The 24941-nt window shown below is 55.8% G+C and overlaps 2 protein-coding genes across 2 annotated transcripts in view; one reads left to right on the top strand and one right to left on the bottom strand.

Moving 5' to 3' along the window:
* The window catches only part of EMC10 (ER membrane protein complex subunit 10), a 97518-nt gene that overhangs the window by 30704 nt on the left and 41873 nt on the right, over positions 1-24941 (top strand). The window lies entirely within an intron of this gene.
* On the bottom strand, positions 1619-24384 carry LRRC4B (leucine rich repeat containing 4B). Its single transcript, XM_060132054.1, has 2 exons — positions 24088-24384; positions 1619-3460 (listed from the first exon to the last, which is right to left on the bottom strand). The coding sequence occupies exons 1-2, from the start codon at positions 24382-24384 to the stop codon at positions 1619-1621; spliced, it is 2139 nt and encodes a 712-aa protein (XP_059988037.1).

The raw sequence follows: 24941 nt of genomic DNA, 5'->3' as shown, positions 1-24941 counted from the left end.
GGTTTGGCTCTGAGATGGGATGAATTGCGTCCTCACCTCCACGACCTGTGAATGTGACCTTATTTGGAAATAGGGTCTTTGCAGATGACCAGGATGAGGTTTACTGGAGTAGGGTGGTTCCCAATCCAATATGACTTATAAAGAGGGGAAATTTGGACACAGAGACACACATGCACAGAGGGAAGGTGCTGTGGAGACAAGGGAGAACGCCCTGTGGAGACACTGCCACCAGTCAAGGTACATCTGAGGCGACCAGAAGCTGGAAGAGGCAGAGAAGGACCCTCCCCTACAGGTTCTAGAGGGAGCGCGGCCCTGCCCACACCTTGACCTTGGACTCTAGAACTGAGAGACTAAATTTCTGTCGTTCTGAGCCACCCAGTCTGTGGTACCTTGTAAGGGCAGCCCCAGGAGATAGGCCCCCTAGGTTTCTTTTCTTTTTTCTTTCTTTTTTTTTTTTGCGGTATGCGGCCTCTCACTGCTGTGGCCTCTCCCGCTGCGGAGCACAGGCTTCGGATGCGCAGGCCCAGCGGCCATGGCTCACAGGCCCAGCCGCTCCGCGGCACGTGGGATCCTCCCGGACCGGGGCACGAACCCGTGTCCCCCGCATCGGCAGGCGGACCCTCAACCACCGCGCTACCAGGGAAGCCCCAGGCCCCCTAGGTTTCTGCTGTGAGGTGGGAGGTTGGGGGAGAGGACCCTAGTACATGCCTCAAAAGGGGTGCAGGCAGAATAAACACAAATGCCAGGCGTGCTGGGTGACCAAGCCCCTCTCTAGGGCCTCGGCCTACCCTGTGAAAGGGTAGGGGCCTAAGACCACTCAGAGGTGCCGGCTCTCCCACTGACCTTCCAGATGGGGCCTGGAGTTTTCCATCTTCTCATTCTACTGCCCACCCATGTTCCCTTTCTTTTCTCTCTCCTCCATGCTTTCATAACCAAAAAAAAAAAAATTTTTTTTTTTTTTTACTTTTTCCGTGTTTTTTTTTTTTTTAAAGTAATTACAGAGCAGGTAGTCGTTGACGCAAACCTCCCTTCAGTATCAAAAGAGTCTGTGGGGCAGGAGAGGGCTGGGGGCAACGGTGGGGGGCGGGCTGAGGCCGCCCCGCCCCCGGCCAATGGGGACCAGGGGCCGGGAATGGACTCCCCCAGGGCAGGGCCAGGGGCTCGGGAGGCTCTGACCACGTGGCTGTCTCTTCAGTTTAGAGGGCGGGGCTGGGGGTGGGGTGGGGACAGGCGTCAAACTGCAAAAACTGAATCGTAAAAGGAGGGCTGTTGGGCGTGAGGGGAGAGGACACCCCTGAAAAAAGCTCCTCTCTCCCCCGGAAGGCGGAGGGCCGGGAGCAGTTGGTCGGAAGAGCGAGGAGGAAAAGCGGAGGGTTCCGGCCACTCCCGTCCTGCGTCCCCTCCCGCGACCGAGGAGGGGGGCGAGGCCGGAACCCCGGGGGTTCCATTCCCGGAGCCCCGCACTGTCCTCGCTGGGGCGAGATGCCCTGGGGTGCGGACGCGGGTGGGGCTCCGAGCTGCCTGCCCCGACCTCCCCTGTGCGGGGCTGGGGCTGGGGGCAGGGTCCCGGTCCGGCCCCCGCCCCGGGGGTGTCCCCCTGCCCGGCAGGCCGGAGGCTTCAGATCTGCGTCTCTTGCACGTTCTCCTTGGAACCGCTCTTGAAGAGCAGAGGTTCGTGGATGGAGTTGAGGCCGGGCGGACCCTTGCCCCCGCAGCTCCCGCCACTGGGGTTGCTGCTGTAGTGCGCCTTGAAGGCGGCCGCCACGTAGTGGTGGTGGTTGATGTGGTCGCGCTCCAGGGCGGGCAGGGCCAGGTGGCTGTCCCCGCCCACGCCGCCCCCGCCGGCCACAGCGGCGGCGGCGGCCACGGACACGGCGGAGGCGGCGGGCAGCTCGTCCTCCACGTTGATGATCTCCACTGTGCGCGTGGGCCCGTGGTGCTTGTGGAGCTGGTGCTGCTTGCGCAGCTTGTAGAAGGCCACGAGCATCACGGCGGCCATGAACGTGATGGCCACGAAGCAGCCGATGATGATCTTGGTGGTCTTCATGACGTCGTCCAGGTCCTTGAGGGCGTTCTCCGTCACGTCCGTTATGGGCACCGTGAACGCCTTCTCCGTGGGGCGCGAGGAGCGCGGGGCGGGCGCCGTGGTGGACGACGAGGCCGGGCCGGCCGCCTCCCCCGGCCGGCCCCCGCCCCAAACGCCGTCCGTCGTGGGCCCCGGCGGCTCCTTCTCGGTCCCCCGCGGCTGCAGGGCCTCCTCCCCGGGCTGCGTTTCCAGGGTCTCCACCGTCACCGTGGTGAAGTAGGTGTAGCCGCCGCTGCCCCCGCCGCCGCCCCCGACCCCGGGGCCGCCCCCGCCGCCCCCGGCGCCTCCAGCCGCCACGGGGTCCACGGCCGAGACGTTGAGCGTGGCCGAGGCGGTGGTGTTGCCGGCCGAGTTCGTCACCATGCAGGTGTACTGGCCCGTGTCCTGCACGGTGACGTTGGTGAAGTTGAGCGTGCCGTCGTGCAGGACAGAGATGCGCACGCGGTAGGAGCCGTGGGTCATGAGGGTGCCGTTGGGCGTCAGCCAGTTGACGGAGGTCATGGACGTGCCCGTGCGGCACTTGAGCTCGGCGGCCATGCCCTCGGTGACGTTGAGGTCCGTGGGCGGCTCCACGATGACGGGCGCGTAGCAGGTGAAGTGCGACTGGTCCAGCTCGCCGATGTAGCGCCCCTTGAGGCCGGCGGGCGCGTGGCAGCGCGCGCAGCACGTCGTGTTGCTGGGCACCGTCTCCTTGAGCCACCAGCTCAGCCAGAGCACGTCGCAGTTGCAGTGCCAGGGGTTGTGGTTCAGGTGGACGCGCTCGAGGCGGTGCAGGGGCGTGAAGAGGTCGTGGGGCAGCGACATCAGGTTGTTGTGGGACAGGTTGAGCTCCTCCAGCGACTTGAGGTCGTCGAAGGCGTTGCGCTCGATGGTGGCCACCTGGGCGTGCATCAGCCACAGCTTGCGCAGGCTGGTCAGGCCCTGGAAGGAGCCCGGGCGGATCAGGTCCAGCCGGTTGCCCGACAGCTCCAGCTCCTCCAGGCGCACCAGGGCCGTCAGGTTGGGGATGTCCTTGAGGTTGCACATGCCCAGGTTGAGGTAGCGCAGGTTCACCAGGCCCTCGAAGGCTGCCTCGGAGATGTACTCCAGCCGCTTGAGCTCGCCCAGGTCGAGGCGGCGCAGCGAGGGCACGCGGTTGAAGGCGTACGACGGGATGCTCTCGATGGGGTTGTTCCGCAGCCAGAGCTCCCGCAGCTTGGACAGGTACTCGAAGGCCTGCGTGGGCACTGTCGTCAGCCGGTTGTCGAACAGCTCCAGGGTGTTGAGGCTGGGCAGCCCGTTGAAGGCGCCCACCTCGATCTTGCGCACCAGGTTCTTACTCAGCTGCAGGATCTCCAGGTGCCGCAGGTGTTTGAATGTGTCCGTCCGGATCACCTGGGGTCGGGAAGGGGCGACACCATCAGTGATACTGATACTAACGGAGTCGACCACAGAGGGTTTTTAAAATTTTTTATTTTATTAAAGTATAGTTTATTTATTTATTTATTTATTGGATGCTCCCTGTGGCTTGCAGGATCTTAGTTCCCTAACCAGGGATCGAACCCGAATCCCCTGCGGTGGAAGCACAGACTCCTAACCACTGGACCGCCAGGGGAGTCCCTAAAGTATAGTTGATTTAATGTTCATTTCTAATGTAAAGCAAAGTGATTCAGTTGTACATATATGAAAATATATGTACATATTCATATATGAAAAAGAATATATATACACATTCTTTTTCACATTCTTTTCCATGATGGTTTATCACAGGATATTGAATATAGTTCTCTGTGCTATACAGTAAGACCTTGTTGTTTATACCTTCTATATATAATACTTTGCATCTGCTAATCCCAAACTCCCACTCCAACCCTCCCCCCTCCCCCCTCCCCCTTGGCAACCACGCGTCTGTTCTCTGTGTCTGGATCACAGAGTTTTGAGTGCTGGTGAGGGTGCCGAGCCTCCCCGTCTCTCCACCTTTGCTGTAAGACCATGAGCTCACTGTGGAAAGCAGTTTGATGGTTTCTTATAAAGTCAAACAGAGAGTTAGTTACACAGGACCCGGCCATTCTACGCCCGAGTATTTCCCCAAGAGAAATGACAGCAGATATCCATCCAAAGGCCTGTGACGGGTGCTTGCAGCATCTGTGTTCATTACAGCCTAAGCCGGAAATGACCCAGCGTCCGGCAGCAGGTGAAGGGCCCACGCTCTGTGTCTGTAGGATGGAACACTATGGCTCAGCAATGACAAGGAATGAACTTGCCACACAATGACTTGGATGGATCTCATGGGCGTCAGGCTGAGCAAAAGCAGGCAGATGCCAAGGAGCACATGCCGTAGGACCCTGTCCATTCCACAAAGGTGTGTGTGTGTGTGTGTGTGTGTGTGTGTGTGTGTGTTGGGGCAGGGGGAGGCCAGTCTGGGAAGGGGCACGAGAGAACTTTCCGGGCCGATAGGAATGTCCCTAGTTGGGGTGGTGCCTACAAGGGTGAGTGTAACTGTCAAAACTCCCCAGACTGGGGACTTCCCTGGCGGCCCAGTGGTTAAGAATCCACCTTCCAATGCAGGGGATGTGGATTCGATCCCCGGTAGGGGAAATAAGATCCCACATGGCGTGGGGCAAATAAGCCCGCGCGCCAACTAAGCCCGCGGCGCATTACAGCTAGAGAGAAGCCCGCGTGCCGCGACGAAGAGCCCGCATGCCGCAACTAAGACCTGATGGGGCCAAATAAATAAATATTAAAAAGAAAACCAAACTCCCCAAACTGTACCCATCACATGAGAGGCATTTTATTCTATGTAAATTACACCTCAATCAAAAAGATTAAAAATAGGGAACTCCCTGGCCGTCCAGTAGTTAGGACTCTGCGCCCACCCTGTGGAGGACCTGGGTTCGATCCCTGGTTGGGGAACTAAAATTCCACAAGCCGTGTGGCATGGCCAAAAAAAAAAAAAAAAGATTAAAAATAGTTATACCAGCAGCTAAGATGCATCGGGCACTTCCTGGGTGCCGGACGCTGTTCTAAGTGCTTTAGAGCCGACAACTCAATCCTCCAAACTGCCCTGTGAGATAGGTGCTTCTTCAATACACACAACTCTGAAATCCACAGAGCTCTGAAAGCCACATTTCTCATAACTTTGGCACCAAACCTGATCAGAAGTCCTGTGAAGCTGTTTAAAGCTTTTATTGATCCCACTCATGTGACTCTTCAAAGATTCCACTCTAGAAACATACCCAGATTTGATAAGGGGTATAAGATCAACTGGGGGTGCTGTAAAAATCTATGCTGTATATTAATACCTTTCTAATGTCAGGGGCCCAAACTCAACTAGCCTCAAGGGTTTCACATGAGGCATTAAGAATTATCTCCATCTAAGCGGGAGGAGATGGAGGCACAGAGAGGTGCAGTGACTTGCCCAGGGATGCACAGGAGGGGATGGCAGATCTGGGATTGGACAGAGCTTGTCTGGCTCCAGAGTCACGGCTCTTAATCCCTGAACTTGGCTGCCACCTCTCAGGGCTGAGGCTGATGCACCACAGAAGGGGCAGTGTTGGGCTGGGCACGGAAGGCAGAATCTTACCAGATTCTCCCCACTGATCACTGAGCCAGGTACACTGAGGCACGGAAGACCATGCAGCCATCAGATAGCGTTTCTGAAGCCTAGTTAATGCCATGGAAACACTTGCATTATAATATTAAGGGGATAATGGTGAACTCTAGGTAGCATACTGTGTGCTTGTCACTTTGTAGAACTAAAAAAAGCAGCTGAGGAATTAGGTATCTGCGTCTATGCACCGAGAAAAGACTGCAAGGAAATGCCCTAACCACCTCTTAGTGGTGAACTCCAGCGGATGAGGATTATGGGCAATTTTAACTCAGTTATTTTTTTCTTTAATGAACAAAAATTACTTTCTTTTTTTGGCCGTGCTGCGCGGTATGTGGGATCCTAGTTCCCTGACCAGGGGTCGAACCCGTGCCCCTGAAGTGGAAGTGCAGAGCTTTAACCACTGGACCGCCAGGGAAGTCCCCAGAATTATTTTTAAGTAGAAAAACACTGTAAAAACTTTAAGAAAAGACTCTGCCTGGGAGGCACCCAGCATAAGGAAAATAATATTCCTGGTACAGTTATCATCATAAGACAATAACAGCCACCATTTCTGCCAGCGCGATCCAACAGAAATACGACACCAGCTACCTGTTTAATTTTAAATTTCCTAGAGGCTACATTAAAAAAAAACCAAGACAGATGAAACGAATTTTAATAATTGATTAGCCCAATAGGTCCAAAATATTATGATTTCAACATGTAACCAAGAGGGAAACTTACAAATGAGATATTTTACTCTCTTTTCACACTAAGTCTTCGGGGGTCCGATGTGTCCACGCCCTCGGCAGCAGGTCCTGCACTTCCCCTCAATAACAGTATATTGTGAGCGTTTTCCCATATCATGGGTATGCTTCTAAAACCTGACTTCCGTGGCCACCTAGAATCCCTCCCCGGGGCTACACCTCCTTTCTGATGTTGAGATGGAATTGCTAAGGTCAGTGTTTTTTTGTTGTTGTTGTTTGTTTTTGTTTTTTTGCGATATGCGGGCCTCTCACTGTTGTGGCCTCTCCTATTGCGGAGCACAGGCTCCGGACGCGCAGGCTCAGCGGCCATGGCTCACGGGTCCAGCCGCTCCGCGGCATGTGGGATCTTCCCGGACCAGGGCACGAACCCGCGTCCCCTACATTGGCAGGCGGACTCTCAACCACTGCGCCACCAGGGAAGCCCTGACAAGGTCAGTTTTTTATTTTCCTTAACATGCTTCCGCCTCCTCTCATTTCTGGCAGCGAACACGGGCTAATCTTTAGAACTAGACGAGGATCACGAGGGCTGGCCTGGGGTCTCTGCAGCCTGCCGGCGGTGTGGCCCATGCGGCCGTGCCTGTGTGCGGTGAGAAGAAGGGGGCGCCGGAGAGCCTTGGCCTGACAGCCCTCGGGCCCTGGAGCCGCAGCTCTGCTGCGTGGGCCGCTGGAGCCTTGCTTTCCTCCTCTGAGGGACCCCGGGAAGAGCCCAGACCCTCGCCTCCCACCGTGTTCTCTCGCTGCCTGTCCATCCCGTGAGGTTCTAAACAGCACAACGAAAAGCTTTCCTGATCAAACAGGCCCCTTTGCTTTGCTCGACTCTTGAGTTTCCCAAATATAATAACCCGAGAACCCTTCTCACAGACTGCCTTTTATCACTGCCCCGGGAAACGCTGGCAAAGCACCAAGCAGGCCTCTAGTTGCTGTTTCTAATAATAATAATAGTGGTAATAATAATAAGAGGATCCAGGCATTACTAATCGCTAGGGAGAGAATGAAGTAATGATCCAGTCATTACTAATCGCTAGGGAGAGAATGAAGTCTGAAGGTCAGACTTGAGGGTTTGGACGGACAAACTGAGAACAAAGGGATTGCTGGCCCAGGTGTTGGAGTCGCCCCCTTGCCTGGTCTGAGTCACATGTAGTTCCGGGGGCTCCCCAGTTCCCAGCAAACCCATCTGCATGCCCCACCCTGCCCCCGCTCCTCCCGGGGTCCCTGTTCTCAGCGCGGCCCCTCCAGCCTGCCTTCCCAGTCGAAGGCGGGCCTGCAGCCTAGAGCCCCCTGCATCGTCCACGGCCTCCCCTTGTTAGGGTTGGTCAGCCAGCAAGCCTGCCGGTTCTAATTCTTTTGAATGTCTCATCTTCTCTGTCCCCACGGTCCAGCTCAGGCCTCAAACTGCCTGGCCTCCAGTCTCTCCCCTCAAGTTCATCTCCAGGGCCTTGCCACACCCAGAGCTGGCCCTGCCTCTGCTTTCCTCTAGAGCCCTCCGTGGCTCCCCAGTGCCCTCCAAGGAAATTCAGCCTGCCTTGGAAGCCCCGCTTGGCCTGGCCTGTAGGCTCCCCTCACTTGCAGCCCTCACTCTGGCTGCATTTCAGCCAGTATCAACTTCTTGGCGCTATCTCACAGGCACTCCGCCTTTGCATACACTCTTTCCTCTGCTCAGAATTCCCTTCCCTTTTCATCCACCTCGAAAACCCCTGCTCGCTCCCTTGGACCCAGCCCAAATGTCTCACACTCATCCATCCATGCTTTTTTTTTTTTTTTTTTTTTTTTTTTTTGCGTTACGCGGGCCTCTCACTGTTGTGGCCTCTCCCGCCGCGGAGCACAGGCTCCGGATGCGCAGGCTCAGCGGCCATGGCTCACGGGCCCAGCCGCTCCGCGGCACGTGGGATCTTCCCGGACCGGGGCACGAACCCGTGTCCCCTGCATTGGCAGGCGGACTCTCAACCACTGCGCCTCCAGGGAAGCCCATCGCTTATTTATTGAACGGGGATAAAGGAGTTCTGAAGGGGCAAATGGAGGAGGACCATTCTCTGTGGAAGGGCGTTGTAATGTCAGCCCTGCAGAGCCGTTTCGAGGATGCGAGGTAATCGGTGAGATTCGCTCAGCACAAGGCTTGGCACTTGCAGGTGGCATCTGGGCTGCAGGGATGAATGCCAGGCTCTGGGCTCGGTGTCCCCATCCGTCAGCTCAGCTTGTCCCCCACCGGCCCTGCAGGGCGGGTGTTGTTAGCTCACTTTCACAGAAGGAACCACTCAGCGAGGTTACTCGATGAGGGGTTTGAACCCGGGCAGCACACAGGCCAGCATCGTGCCCCGTTTCCGAGATCAGGAGCTGAGGCTCAGTGAGGTCAAGCGACTCAGCAGGGCTGCTCACCTTCCCCGGGGAAAGTGGGAAGCCTGCAGCTGGGAGTCCAGCCCAGGTCTCCCTGATCCTCTGGACAAAGCAACTGAAACCACACCATGTCCATAAGGTGCGTCCTGGCAGAGCCCGAGGCTGCGGCTGCTCCACGTGCTTTGTCCCAGTTGCGATGAGAAGGGGGTGTGTGAAGGGAGATGCAGGGGCACTCCCACAGCGGGTGGGGTCCCCCCGCCAGCCACTTGAATGATGCGCTTGGGAATAAGCAGGACGGGGGTGTTGCTGAGAAGGGAAGTCTGGTTTTATTGAGGATGTGCTGTAGGATTGCTTAAAATAGTGAGTCCCTTTATTTTTAACAGGATTCCAGTCTTTTCTCCCTCCTCCTCTCTGCAGGGTGACTGGGGAGTAGCCTAGTGGGTGGGGGGTGGAGTCAGGGCTGGGTCTGAATCTCGGCTTTGCTGTTGACCAGCTGTGTGAACCTGGCTGAGTGTCCTAACGTCTCTGAGCCCACTTTCCTCGCAGGTCCTGCAGGGTTATTGTGAGGCTTGGACAAGATAACGAATGCTTGGGACGTGGCAAGCGGGCAATAATACATATTTTTAAATTGTTGATGCAGCTGATAATGATCATTAACAGTTGTCCTGCCTCTGGGCTTCCAGTTTCTTCCCCAGCCTCTTGCCTCTACATCAGCTGTCAGAATTGTCTAAGATGCAGTTCAGACCCTACCAGATCCCTGCTCACAGCCCTCCCATGGCTCCCTATGACCCTCAGCCTGGTGTCAGCAGCTCTGCAGGACCTGCCCCACTGGCCCCTCGTCGACTCCAGCCACAGGGAGATGTCTGGGGTTCTATGCGCTCCCCAGGCTCTGCTCAGCCTCTCTGCCTTTGCACAGGCTGTGCCCTCTGCCTGGAATGCCATCTTCCCCCTAGTTCTCTGGGATGTTCCAATCGCTTTCTGCCGGAGGCTCTCTTGGCCTCCTGTTCACCGACACATCACAGGCATCCTCTTATCAGACCCTTCTCACACTGGTTCAATGCATCTGTCTCCTTGTCTAGGCTGCGAGTCTTCATGAGTAGAGACTCCATCTGAGTCATTTCTGCATTCCCTGCGCTCAGGTCAAGGCCTAGTTCATGGCGGACTTCAGAATGGACAAGGCTCATATTTGGAGAGTACCCACTGTGTGAGTCAACGTGCTTGCATGGCTTTCGGCCTGGGTGACAGCACCCAAAATGTTGAAATCCTCAGTGACACAACTTGGGAGCTGAAAGAGCACCAGTGTTCTGTTTTTGGTACTGTTTCCAACTTATTCTTCTTTTTGCCTTAAAGTCCATGTGTCTGATATTATTAAAGACACACCAGCTTTCTTTAGGTTAGTGTTTGCCATCATTTTTGCTTTCATCCTTTCTGTCTTTATGTTTTAGGTATGCCTCTTGGATTTTTTTTTTTTTTTTTTTGGTGGTACGCGGGCCTCTCACTGCTGTGGCCTCTCCCGTTGTGGAGCACAGGCTCCGGATGCACAGGCTCAGCGGCCATGGCTCACGGGCCCAGCCGCTCCGCGGCATGTGGGATCTTCCCAGACTGGGGCACGAACCCGTGTCCCCTGCATCGGCAGGTGGACTCTCAACCACTGCGCCACCAGGGAAGCCCTGGATTTTGTTTTTAATTCAGTCTGAAAATCTCTGTCTTTTGACAGGAAGTTTAGTCTGTTTACATTTATTGTAATGACTAATCTATTTGGAATTATTCTTCCTATGTTTTTTCACGCTTTCTATTTGTCCTGATTTTTTTTTTTTGCAGCCTATTCATTCCCCTTTCCTATGACCTTTTGCAAAGATCGAGTTTCTTATTCTATTTCCCCCATTTACTATCTTAGGATTTATGTATTTTCTCTCCTTTTAGTGGTTAGCCTTAAGATTTAGCATGCATACCTAAAGAGCAAAGCCAAGCAACTCCTCTCCTCTTCTTCCAAACAATACAAGGCGGATCCCATCTCTGACTCTGACAAAGTGCCATGCAGGGCGGGTTTCTAATAAGGCAAAAGGGGGGATCCAGTATGTGTTAAGTGCCTAGTATTCACTGGACCCTGTGCTAAACACTCTGAGGTCATGATCTCCTTGAATCCTTGTGGAAATCCTGTCACATGGAGATTATCAACCACACGTCCCTGCCTTCCTTCTTCATATTTGATGGTTTACAGCCGAGGGAATGGAGGTTCACTGAGGTGAAGTCATTTGCCCTCAGTCTCACAGCTCCAAAGTAGCAGAACTAGGACTCAAAGTCGGCTTCTCCTGAATCTAAACACCAGGTCTCCACCATGCGCACCCACCTAAACCAAGAGGGTTGGGCTGTGTGTGGGTTTTGGTGTGTTTTTTGAGCTGCGGAGCCCGTTCATTATTCAAACATCACCCATGTGGTGATTTGCTCATTTGACGGATATTCTTTGAGTGCCTGCTGTGTGTCAAGCATCATGCCGGTTCTGGGGGTCCTGCATGGTCAAGACGGCCATAGCCAAGTTCCCAGAGCCTGACCTTGAGAGGGGAGGAGAAACACTAAACATACTATTATGCAAATGATCATTCAAGTGGTAATGGTATAAAGGGATCTGGATCTGGGGAGCTGCCCTGGTTGCAGGGGGAGAGGCAGGCTTGTGGCCCCTTCACAGCACAATTTGAAACCCCTGAGGCCAGATGATCTCAAATCCTCTTTGAGGCCCAGGGCCTGCTCACTGACACAGAGTGGGATAGACAAGGTGGGGACTGGTTCTCGAAGCAGGCAAATCCCCCTGCCCTCCCAGCCCGACATCTTTGGCCTGATGGGATGCTGACATCCTGTGATGTGGCAGAGGAGCTGGGCCTGGGGTCCTAACTACCCAAGTCACCAAGTCCCCTCCCTCCTTCAGCCCACGTTTGCTAAGCCCTCCCCAACCTGTGCGCCCGGTGCTGTGCTGATTGCCAAGATGCAGACACCAGTCAGGCACCGGAACATGGTCGCATCAGTGACCACCTCCCAGCCTGACGGGGGCTTCTCCCCTCTCTTTCCATCCTGTAACTTGGCCTATTATTTAGGGGACTTTCCACTTTGGTGGTGGTAGGTAAACACTACTAATTCTAGAAAAAACCCTGTTGTGTTCTGTTGGGATTTTTAAGAAAATAAACTGTCAAGAAATCCCTTATTAAAAATTTAACTGTGGTTGGAAAATGATGAAGTAAATTGTTCATCTTAACGCTATTAAGATAAATTGCTTATATGGGTTTTGAATGTAATGAACCGATAACAAAAGTTTAGTAAGCTTACTGTTGGTTTTTTTTTATCTTGTTAATTATTTTACGTTCATAATTTAAAAGCCTTTTTTTTCTTTTCCCCCATACCGGCTGTTTTTATGCCAACTCCTCGTATTTCTTCCTTCTCTGAGATCAGGGACTCGTGCATCGCTTTTCAGTAGGGATTTCCCTGACCGCCAGGACGTGGCCAGAGCCGGCCAAGCATGGGGGCCCGTGTAGGCCCCCGCCTTTGCTCACTGAGCCCCCCTGCCCTGCCCCAGGCCTAGACTCGGCCTCCTGGGGCCTCAGTCTCCTCTGTAACGTGGGGACAGGGGCCCGGAGGACTAAGAGAGAACAAGCATGTACCACGACAATACAGCCCAGCTCAGGGGCAGGGTGGCCACTCAGAATGCAGCACCCTCTCCGTTACCCCCCCCACCGCCAAAAACAAATCCTAAATTTGTCCCTGCTAGGAGGTTCCAGGCCATGTCAGGCAACCCCTCTAACAGGGGTGGGGGGCATCCTAGAGGCTCCATGTCCCACCCCCAGCGGCCATCCTGGGCGAGGGCAGATGGAACCAGCCTCGGCCTCCACCATGGGCCGGCCAACCTCAGCTACAGGAGGCAGGCAGGAAGGGCTCTGGCCAGAGCGAGAGAGGAGAGAGCCTGATCCCCACGGGTCCTCAGCTGCCCAAATGACCACTGTGCTCAGACAGACCTGTCTCATCCCCGGCCCCCAGCCCTGCCCGGCTGTCATTGCAGGTTGAGCCCTGCGGCCTGGTGGTTAAAGCTCTGGGGTCAGACAGCCGGGGTCCCGATCCAGACTCTGCCCTTTACTGCTTCTATGACTTGGAGCAAATTTCAGACCCCCTGGGGCCACTTCCCCACCTGTACAGCGGGGCTTATAAGATCTGCCTCCTAGAACTGAGGAGAAGTTGCCCTCAACCCCCAACCCAGGAGCCCAGATAGTATGTAAACCTGCGTGCAGACAATGCAGGGGCGAGCTCTATACCAGAGGGGGGTGCCAGCCGCCAAGTGCACCCCAGCTTTGCCTAAGATGGTGGGTGGGGGCAGTGGGGTTAGGCTCAGGCTCAAGGCACGCCCCTCCCCCACTTGCACCTCCCTCTCCTCCTTGACTGTTTCACTCAGCTCATCTCCATCTAAAACACACTGGCATTGGAATTCCCTGGAGGTCCAGTGGTTAGGGCTCCACGCTTCCACTGCAGGGGGCACGGGTTTGATCCCTGGTCGGGGAACTAAGATCCCACATGCCGTGTGGCACAGCCCAGAACACCAGCATTGGGACTTCCCTGGTGGCGCAACGGTTAAGAACCTGCCTGCCAATGCAGGGGACACGGGTTCGAGCACTGGTCTGGGAAGATCCCACATGCTGCGGAGCAGCTAAGCCCGCGTGCCACAACTACTGAAGCCTCCACGCTTAGAGCCTGGGCTCCGCAAAAAGAGAAGCCACCACAATGAGAAGCCCGCGCACCTCAACAAAGAGTAGCCCCTGCTCACTGCAACTAGAGAAAGCCCACGCGCAGCAACGAAGACCCAACGCAGCCAAAAATAAATAACTAAATAACAAAACAAACAAACAAAAAAACACTGGCATTGTGCTGTGCACCTCCTGCACTGTCTCTGTTTCCTCCCAGCTTCACCAGGGCAGGGACGTGAATCTGTCCTGCTCACTGTGCTTACAGCAGTGCCTGGCACACAGTAGGTGCTTAATAAATGAATCAGGTATGTGAATTGGGTGATGGACTAGCCAGGGCCGGTCAGACACGGGAGGGACAGGCAGTGTAGGGAGAGGGACGCGTGAGTCTCAGCCTCCTCTCAGTCGGAGCCTGTTTCCAGGTGGAGACTTCATGGTGGCATCTTGAGGATCACGCCTGTGCCCGGTGTGGGCAAGCACAGAAAGTGACTTTTATCTATTCAGGGACAGCGTGTTTTTCGAAGGGAGGGAAGGGTGTCTGAGCCCAGCAGGGGGCGTCCCTGAGTAAGGTGCGGCTGGGACACCCAGTTTAAGAAGGGTCTTCTCTTGGGGGAACATGGGCCATTTTAAAGCCCAGGAATGACGTGATGACTCTGGCTGAGGGTTGGGGAACAGACTGTGGCCAGGTGGCCGGGAGGAAGCTTGGGGGAGTGTCCTGATGGGCAAGGTCAGGCCAGAGCAGGGACTCCGGAGATGGAGTCAGGACTCGATTACAGTTCTGTCATCAGTTTGCCAGGGTGGAGAGCCCAGTAGCTACGAATTAGGAAGCATCAGGAATGGCACTGAAGAACCCAAGGCAATCTACAGATTCGATGCAATCCCTATCAAATTACCAATGGCATTTTTCACAGAACTAGAACAAAAAATTTAAAAATTCGTGTGGAACACAAATGACCCTGAATACCCAAAGTGACCCTGAGAAAGAAAATCGGAGCTGGAGGAATCAGACTCCCTGACTTCAGACTATACTACAAAGCTATAGTAATCAAAACAGTATGGTACTGGCACAAAAACAGAAACACAGATCAAAGGAATGGTGCCGAAGAAATCCAGTCTTGCAGCCTGCCTGCCTGGGCTAAGTCCCAATTCCACTGACTGTGGCCTCTTGCACCAGAGTCTTACTCCTGCACCTCAGTTTCCTCATCTGTACAGTGGGGATAAGAACAGGCCCTGCTCACAGGGTCGCCGTGGGAAGGGCTTGGAGCAGTGCTGGGTCTGCATGAATCGTCTTCCACTTTCCGCCTCTGAGGCCCTCAGTCTGCCCAACTGAGAAGTGGGGGTGAGATCTGGGCCTGTAGTAAGGTTCAGAGGCCACATGGCTCGGCAAGACGGCAAGCCATTCTCTGATGCATTAACTTAACAGTTGTATTTGGGGACCTACAGTCCATCAGGCTCTGTGCTGAGTGCTGGGGCCAGCGGCGACCACAAGTGTGACCAACAGATTTGGGCACCAGAGGGACCCGTGGGCCTGACTGGAACGGGGGCTCAGAGAAGGTGCCTCTGAGGCCAAGACATTTCTCTGACTCAAGAAAGATGACAGTGACCGACCCTGATGATGGTCTCACTATCAACACTAGCTGGACCTCTCAGGAGCTGACCGCTCGCCAGCCCCTCTTCCCTCATCTGAGCTGCTGAGACCACTGAGTCCCCAGGGCCCCCAAGACCACCTGGCATGCAGTGGTTCTCATTACATGCTGGTCCAAAGGTTAAAGACATGGAATTTCTTGGTGGCCCTAAGATGGAAGGACTGTTATCCCCATTTTACTGATGACAAAACTGAGGCCCCGATGAGTTCCATAATGTTCTTGAGGAGTTGTGATTCAAACCCCAATGGTTCCTTACAATCTTAAGTGCTGGTGTTACCTAGGTGATTGGGAAACTGGAAGAGTATTCCAGAAAGAGGAAACACCATGTGTGAAGGTGCTGAGCTAGGAGGGAGTGCAAAGGGCCAGTGTGATGCCCGGGATGCAGGAGGCTGGAGGGGGGAGGAGTGGGGCTGCGTCCTGAAGGACACTTCCTTCATCAGGGTAGGTACCCGAGGGGACACCTCAGGGTCTGCTGTTCAAAGAAGCGGACCAGCTCTCTGGCATCAGACTCGCCCCGTGAGGTGTGAGGCAGGAAGCGTGTATCCCCCTTTCCTGAGTCGCTCGCCAACGAAGTCTGAGGCAGCCTTGGCGCCACCCCCCACCTCCTGCCCCAGCCCGAGGCAGGCAGGCCACTCTCACGGAATAAATGGGGGAGGGGCTCCACCCACATCTCCTCCGGCTCGGCTCGAAGAAACTAAATCTAAAACCAGGCAGAGTGAGAGCCCCAGACTGGAGACGATCTAAATGCCCATCGATAGAAATGCGTACAGGAATTGGGGTATCTGCATCAGATAGAATGGGATCCAAGGATACAAAAGGAAAAGGGGAAAAGCCACAGCACAGGAAACACCAAGGATGCGTCTCAGCAGCTGTGCTGAGCCGAGGAGGCCGGACGTGCAGGAGTGTAGGCGCCTGGAGGACTCTGGGGAGGGTTGTCTCTGGGGAGAAGGGGGAGGAAATGAGGGGAGAGCACAGGGGCTTCAGGGGTCTTTATATTCTGTTTCTTGCCCTGGTGGCACTGACGTGGCCCTTCTCTTTCTGATGACCTTTTGAGCTGGACATTCACGTCCGTGTTCGTATGTGTGTCTTACACGTGATAATAAAAATAAGTCAGGAAGAAACAGACAAGGCATCTGCAGTCCCATTTGACAGGTGTGGAAACTGCCAGAGGGGACGACGGGATGATCCAGGGTTCTGGGGGTGCTTCCAGGGGAAGGAAGGAGGAAACCAGAGTCAGGACGGAAGCTGGAAAGGTTGAATTAGGCATCCCGTCCTGGGGGGCCTGGGTGTGGCCCCGGAGGCTGGCTGCTCCTTCCTGCGCAGGTGACCTGAGTGTCCCACGGCCCTGCAGGTGGGGCTGCCCTTGCTGACCTCTAGAGAGGACAGTGCCGCACCCCTCGGTCCCCCATTCCCTTCCTTCAAGGGCTCTGGCTGGGAAAAGTCCATCTGGTCAAAAACTCCCTGTATTTCCTGATGCCGGGGGGATTGGCCACCCGGAAAATCACAAACTAGCACGTAACTGAAAAGCATTTCTGGTGTCTGCCTTGGTCACGCACTACGGTGGCTTCTTCTTTGCAACAGATCGACTTTCCTAAAGCGGAACGCTGGCTGGCGGGGCCTTGCTTCTCCACGGTGGCTCCTGGGGCCCGGGGCAAGCCCCCGGGCTCACTGCCCTCTGGGTGACCTTGGACAAGCAGGTGAACAAGCCACCTGCGCCTCTGTTTCCACATCCGTCAAGTGGGAACAATCCCACCATCCAGGAAACAAACGAGTCAGGGCAAATCCTCCACAAACTGTAGTTTCGCCTCCCTCCTCCGGGGGAAGATGAGCAAAAACCAGTGCAGACCTTTTTCTTCGGCTTGTGTAACATTTTGTACTTGTTATTTTTACGTTTAATTTTTCCTGATTACAAAAAGTATTAAATGCCCTCACCGAAGAAAATTTAGGGAATAAAGAAAACATAAAGAGGAAATTAAGGGAATTCCTTGGCGCTCCAGTGGTCAAGACTTGGTGCGTTCACTGCCACGGGCCCGGGGTTCAATCCCTGGTCGGGGAGCTAAGATCCCACAAGCCTGGCGGCGCGGCCAAGGGAAAAAAAAAAAGGCACTGTGAAAGGGTCTGGGCGGTCCCTGAATTTTGTTTCAAATTAAATTTTAGAGACACATTGGACATACTCCTTGCATCCTTTGAAAAGCTCAGCCTGACCTTCTAAGCATTCCCCTGTGTCCTTCAATTGTCTTCGAAACTCCATTTTGAATCGCTGCATGAGAATCTGTCGTAAGGATGTGCAGTGATTCACTGAACCGGTGCCCCAGTCGTCAGGAACTGAGACGGCTTCTACGTTTTGACTGTAGTGCCATCCAGCATTCAACACGACTCTCTGGGCACCTCTGAGGATCTCAGGATGGGCTGATCTGTTTCTTAGGATGGAAGCCTATTTCCTTGTCAAGTGACTCCACGCGCCTTGCCCACAGGACCTCGTGGTAGACCCCTGGAGGGACCAGGGCAGCCCCCTAAAGGCCTGGGCGGGTCAGCATACTTTGTGAGGTTAAGTACATCCTGTCTTCTGACCCAGCAATGCCCCCGGTGTACATTCCAAACACATTATCATGCCGCAGCCCCCCAAGGGTTCCTAAAGGAGGCTTTGTGGTAGGAGCAGCTCGAGGCTTCCTGGGGGTGGGTGGGGCAGAGGGGAGGGGGACGCCCATCAAGGAAATTCTGCAGCAGTTAAAGCACCCGAGCACACACACGCACACACAGGGCGACGTGGACGGCTCTTCACAACCCAGGCCAAGTGAAAACGGCGGACAAAGAAAGCCATCTAGAACGCACCTTCATTTACATAAATTAAAAACACCTGCCCACAAAGCAACAATAAGCATTTTGCAAGAACTCACAGAAGCAGAAAGATCCAGAGTAAACCCATGAGGGTGGTTGGCTCTGGGGGAGGGGAGGGGAGCAGAGTAGGGGCAAGGAGACGAGGCTGTGACCTGTGACCGAGGAAGGGGGCCCAGGGAGGACCCCTGCCTGCCTGAGGAGGGGGGAGCTGGCTGAGGCCAGCCCAGCGGCACAGCGTCTATGTGGACCCAAGTGCACAGGGAAACAGAGGTGTCCCTGGGCCCGCCCGGTGGTGGCAGGTGCCCGGCTTGAGTGGCAACAGGGCTACAGGGCAGAGGGAAGGCGAGTCCCCAGGGCTTTGCCTAGAAGGCATCTCTGTAGGCTCAGCCCCTGTCCCCGTGGCCACGTGTGCTTGGAGTCCCTGTGCTCCCTGCGTGGTCCTCGCCCTCGCTGGACCGCAGGCCAGGGGTGAGTGGGAACAGGTGATGGGAACCTCAGGGCTGCCCCAGTTCTCAGGGCGGGCACTGCAGGATTCACCCCCTGCTCCCGCTCACGGAGGCTCCCCCGGTCTCTGCCAGGTCCCCTGGGGCTGGCCTTCCATTCTCAAATAACTGCTGATCACCTACTGTGCGCCGGACTCTGGTCTAGGCGCTGCGGATGACACAGGGAGCAGGGCGAAGTCCCTGCCCTCATGGAAGTGACCATCTGGGCAGGAGCCAGATGACAAGCAGGTGACCGTGGACACGGGGGGACTCTCGAATCTCCACAACTCAGGCCACCTCTACAGAGCTTTGGTGCCGGGCCTCGTGTCTGTGCACCTTGGGGGGGGTCACAGCCTCCGACTCCACAATCCCTCTTCTAGGAATTTACCCCAAGGGCAGCATCCAGAATAGTACAAAGAACAAGAACTGAGGATGTTCACTGCAGTGTTGTTTACATCAGTGAAAACACTGGGTGGCGCAGTGGTTAAGAATCCGCCTGCCAATGCAGGGGACACGGGTTCGAGCCCTGGTCCGGGAAGATCCCACATGCCACGGAGCAGCTAAGCCCGTGTGCCATAACGTGCGCCTGCGCTCTCGAGCCCGCGAGCCACAACTACTGAGCCCGCGTGACACAACTACTGAAACCCATACCCCTAGAGCCTGTGCTCCTCAACAAGAGAAGCCACCGCAATGAGAAGCCTGTGCACCGCAACGAAGAGTAGCCCCCGCTCGCCGCAACTAGAGAAAGCCCGTGAGCAGCAACGAAGACCCAAAAATAAATAAACAAATTTATAAAATAAAATAAAACACTGGAAATAAGATGGGACTAGTTAATTAACTGGACGCTCACGCATCGGAATCCAATGCAGTCATTAAAATCCACGTAATAGACAAGTATCAGAATCAGGGAGAAAGATATTCATGGTTGAACTCCTAGGTGCCAAAAGCCAGTTGCCAGCCAGTAAGAAATGGGGTGATTCCATTTTTTCTTTTTTTTTTTTAAAAAAAACCCAAAATATCCATTTAGAGACCCAACCCTGTCGTGCACACGGAGGTGCGCATGCAGAGTCTGAATAAAAAGACACCAAATGTTAACGGGAGTTACCTGTGGTTGTTGGATTACACTTGGCTTTTGTCCCTGTGTTCTTACTTAGGTATCTTTTCTAGTTTTTCTAAATTAGTTTGTATTCATTCTATAATAAATCATTTAAAACCACATTTACATAGGCACAGAAAAGAGCCAGGAAGGCTTTAAAACAAAATGTAAACAGTAGTTATGTGTATCTAGGCAGTGGGGCCAGGGTTGAGGTTTTTCATTTCTTATCTGGATAATTAAAAAGTTATTTGGGGGCTTCCCTGGTGGCGCGGTGGTTGAGAGTCCGCCTGCTGATGCAGGGGACACGGGTTGGTGCCCCGGTCTGGGAGGATCCCACGTGCCGCGGAGCGGCTGGGCCCGTGAGCCATGGCCGCGGAGCCTGCGCGTCCGGAGCCTGTGCCCCGCAACGGGAGAGGCCACAACAGTGAGAGGCACGCGTAACGCAAAAAAAAAAAAAAAAAAAAATTATTTGGTAAAACCCCTCTAATGGCGGCCCCACTCCTCCCGCCATCTGCGAGGTGTCCACTGAGGGAGGAAGATTCCATTGAACATTTTGAATCGTTCACTTTTGCAGACTGGACATTCCCTGGCCTCAGGGAATGTGCAGTCTGGGGGTGGGGTGGGGTCGGAGGTCTCCAGAGCAGGGGGCTACAAGAATCCCCAGGGGTGAGAAACGAAAGCGTTAGGATTTCAAGACATGCTTCCCATCCTTTAACGTGGCCATTTTTGTGCAAGTTTTATAATATACACGACCCATGGATGCTGTAGACGTTTGCATGACTTTAGTAATAAAATTCATCTATGTATATTCTGACAGGGATGTGGGTCACATCGTTTGGAGACCAGTGGCCCGGGAGATGGGGTGAGAGACACACGAGCAGACAGGTCCAACCAAGGGGTCCACTCAGACCTACAGAGTCATCCTCTCTCCTTTTCCCATATCCACTTTGCTGGAAAATCCTGCGGTCTCCACCTTCAAAACAGACCCAGGGTCTTCCCTCGTGTTGCAGTGGTTAAGAATCCGCCTGCCAGTGCAGGAGAAACAGATTCGAGCCATGGTCAGGGAAGATCCTACATGCTGCAGAGCAACTAAGCCCATGCACCACAACTACTGAGCCTGCATGCCACAACTACTGAAGCCCGCATGCTTAGAGCCCATGCTCCACAAGAGAAGCCCGCTCACCGCAATGAAGAGTAGCCACCCCTTGTCGCAACTAGAGAAAGCCCGTGCACAGCAACAAAGACCCAACGCAGCCAAAAAACCAACCAACCAACCAACCAAACAAACAAAAAGCACCACCAAAAAACAGACCCAGAATCTGTCTGCTCCCCACACCTCCACTGCAACCAGTCTGGGCCAACCTGGGGCAGCCAGTCTCTCTTTCTCGTGAACTCTGCACCAGCCTCCGAACAGGCCTCTCTGCCATCGCCCTTGCCCCTACAGTCCCCACACCTTGGCCAGAGAGAGACCCAAGTCAGAGCCCGTCTGTCCTCTGCTCAAAGCCTCCCCTGGCTCTTGTCTCATGCAGAGAAGAGCCCAAGTCCTCACCGTGACCCCGAGCCCCTTTGTCCCATCTCTGTCCTCACCCCCCGCCCTCTCCCCATAGTTCACTCCGCTCCAGCCACGCCAGGCTCGTGGCTTTTCCTCCTACACAGGCAGGCTCTACCCCAGGGCCTTTGCACCTGCTGCCCCCTGCCTGGAATGCCCCACAAGGCTCCCACCGTCACCCCCTCCAAACATTTGTTCAGATATCACCTTCTCCATGAGGCCACCCTGATATCCGTGTCTTTTTTGTTTTTTTTTTTGGCAGATCCGAGGAGCTTGTGGGATCTTACTTCCCCGACCAGGGATTGAACCTGGGCCCCTGGCAGTGAGAGCACCGGGTCCTAACCACTGGACCACCAGGGAATTCCCAGAGAACCACTGTTTTAAAGGCATTTGGTCAATCCCCTGTCCCCATGCAGGCCTCTCCTATCCCAGCCCATAGAACCAGGAGAGAAGAAGGCACATCCTGGTCTGACCCTGGGGAAGAGGAAGGGATCAGGGCCCCCATCTGACTGTCCTGGACAGCCTGGGGACCAGAGCCCCCCTCTGTGGGGGCAGAGAGGGGACCTCTTAGGGGGTCAATGCCAAGGGCAAGGCTGTCCCTTCCTGGGTGGCCGTGGGGCAAGGACCACTGAAGCTGGAGTTGCGTCACATCACCACACCCCTGCCCCTGCAGGACTGCGTCCCTGGGCTCCAGGCCCACCGCACCAGCTGCCTCCACCTAGAGGCTACCTTTTCTGCTCGCGTGGTTTGAGCCAGCCTCGCACACATCAAGCTGCAGTCTCAGCTGCTCTGTCCATGCCTCCCTTTAGGGGGCGACACCCTCCCTTCATTCTCACCATACACCTGCCCCCTTGTTGCTGGTGCTCCACGCATCCTTTGTGTATTCATGTGACAGTCCACAGATGCTGCTAGGACCAGCTCTGGGCAAAGCCCTTCCCTGCCCCTGAGTGGCTTACATTCTAGAAGGGAAGAGGCGGTCCACCAATAAACAGGATGGCACGCCAGGCTGGGATAACTGGGAAATGGGAGCCGGAAGGGGGGAGGTTAGAGCATCAGGGATCGCATCTGCGACGAGGAGCCGCTGAGTTCACACCACCAGCAGCATCCCTTTGGAGGAACTGGGCCGTTTTCTCTTTGGGGGGGCTCATTGAACAATTCAGTCCCACCAACAGCTGCTCAGTGGCCGGCACTGCACTAGGTGCCCCCGCCCCGGTCCAGGGCAGGGCACTGGCTGACATGTGACAGCGACCAAGCGACACCGGCGCCACAGCTCCGCCACCTCCTAACGGCATACACTCAACCCATCCTCCCAGGGGCTACCACACAAGCCCGATGGTGCCCTCTGCCTAAAGCCCTCCAGAGCCCCCCTGGACTCTGTGGAATGAAGTCCAGCCTCTTCTGTGATAACCAGTCCCCCTCCCAGCCCTGAGGGGCTGCTCAGACGATCCCTCCGCCTGAATACGCCTCTCTTGGGTCCTGGGGTCCCGCAGGCAAACCTCCCCTCACCATCTTCCTCTCCGGGCCCCAAGCGCCCAGCATCTCCGTCCTCCCCCTTAGCGCTTTGGTCCGTTCAGCGTCTCTTGGTTGTCTTACACGTGGGAGGCCGTAGTCTAGGCACTCGGGACACATCAGTGAGTAAAACTGACAGCCACACGCGCCCTCCCTGATCTCACACTCCTGGCCTCTGTCTAGAAGTAAACGGGCATTGTGTTAAATGCTGAGGGCCGTGGGGGACGGAACTGGATGGGGGAAGGGGGTGCTGGCTGCAGGAGGAGCGGTTGCTGGCTGCAGCTTTAAAGACATGGAGGTCAGGGGAATTCCCTGGTGGTCCAGCGGTTAGCGCTTGCACTGTGGTGGCCCAGGCTCAAAAAAAAAAAAAAACAGTGTTTCTCAACCGGGGGTGGGGGTGGGGAAATTCCCTCCCTCCCCCGGGAGTATCTGGCAACATCTGGAGACACATTTGGAACCGGGGGGCGGGATGCTACTGGCCCCTAGTGGCCGGGGAAGCTGCCCCACGTCCTACAGTGCACAGGATGCCCGCCCCCCTACCCCACTGAGGGTGATCCAGCCCCAGCGTCAATAAAGCAGAGCGAGGGAGACCCTGCTTCAAAATAGCACAGCTCTGCCCCCAAAGCATCACTTACGGCCCATCTTTTTTTTTTTTTTTTTTTTTTTTTTTTTTTTTTTTGCGGTACGCGGGCCTCTCACTGCCGTGGCCTCTCCCGTTGCGGAGCGCAGGCTCCGGACGCGCAGGCTCAGCGGCCATGGCTCACGGGCCCAGCCGCTCCGCGGCACGTGGGATCCTCCCGGACCGGGGCACGAACCCGCGTCCCCTGCATCGGCAGGCGGACTCCCAACCACGGCGCCACCAGGGAAGCCCACGGCCCATCTTAATGACAATTATAATCGGATGGCAGCTGCCCCGTCCGAGTGCCAGCCAGGTACTGGGGAGCACAGGGCTCTCACACCGACTCCGGCGAGTGGGGATGTGATCCCCGTACCACACAGCATATGAGCGCTCGCCCGGGGCCAGAGCGATTCTAAATCCTTGACACGTGTGACACCCATCAGCCCCCGCACCAGCCCCTTGGGGCAGAGATCATATCATCGCCATTTTCCAGACGAAGAAACTGAGGGGCAGAGTCATGCATCACGTGTGGCCAACGCCACGCGGCAGGTGCGGTGGCGCAGGTGGCACAGGGGCCTCAGGGAAGGGTCGCCCCAGCACGACCTGTGGCTCCGGGGCCAGGCTGAGGGCTCACCTGTGCCGTGCTGTGGGAGGAGGGCAGATGGTCCTGCCCTGGGGCCCCGCGTGCTGGTACAGACACAGGGAGCCCTGTGCCGAGAAAACCCGGACAGCCTCGGCTCAATGACTAGGATGCAAACAGCATCTCATAAGTGCCCAGGGTACGGGCACGAAGAGCTGGTGGGGACGCCCAGGAGGCTCTGCCAGCTCAGGGAGGTGGGACTGGCCACCCCCCGGGCCCCTCCCCCACCCCCCGGGCTCACCTGGATGCCATTCTCCTGCAGGTTCAGGTACCGCGTGTTGACGGGGATGCTGGCCGGGACCTCGGCCAGCTCCCTCCTTGTGCAGATCACCCGGCTGGCCTGGTTGCTGCAGGAGCAGGCCGCGGGGCAGGAGGTGGCCGGCGGGGAGCCCCCTGCGGCGGCAGATGTCACGGCCACGCCGCCCCCGCCGGCCCCCAGGGGTGGGGAGAAGAGCCAGAGGAAGAGCAGGGCCCCATGGGGCCAGGACATCCTACTGGGCGGCAGTGGGGGGCACGGGGAGCCGCGGGCGCGCGCCATCCTCAATGTTCATGCTCCGCCTGGGCGCCGGGGGGCTGTCAGGGAGAGAGAGGGAGAGGCTCAGTGAGGGACGGGGACCCCCCGAGTGGCCCAGCTCCTCCCCGACATCCAGGCCGCTCTCTGCCTCTGTCCCACCATCACCTCCCTGCCCAGGCGCAGGACCCAAGGGGGCAAGACTCCTGCAGACCCCCTGTGGAGGGAGAGGCCACCCCTGATGAAGAGGGCCCAGCAGGGCAGGACGAGGGGGGCAGAGAGGAGGGCCGGCCCTGTGCACCTTACACTCATCTCACCCTCTCTGTGCTGGGAAGACTTTATGCCCATTTCGCAGAACAGAAAACTGAGTCTGGGGGAGAGGAAGTGCTCACCCAGGGGCGCTTGGCCGGCAAGTGGAGACGTCGGCCAGATAAAAAAACTTGGTTCTTTGCATGATTTCAAAAAGGGACATAAATAGGTCGAGATGGAGTGAGAGACAAGACAGACAAGGCGTAAGTGACAGAGAGGAGGTGAAAAGCCACGCCGGGAAGTCGCAATGAGGATCTGGCTCCCGTCCCAGCAGC

Source organism: Lagenorhynchus albirostris, chromosome 19 (assembly GCF_949774975.1).
Source record: "Lagenorhynchus albirostris chromosome 19, mLagAlb1.1, whole genome shotgun sequence".
Classification (NCBI taxonomy): domain Eukaryota; kingdom Metazoa; phylum Chordata; class Mammalia; order Artiodactyla; family Delphinidae; genus Lagenorhynchus; species Lagenorhynchus albirostris.
This window is presented reverse-complemented; position numbering and strand designations above follow the sequence as displayed.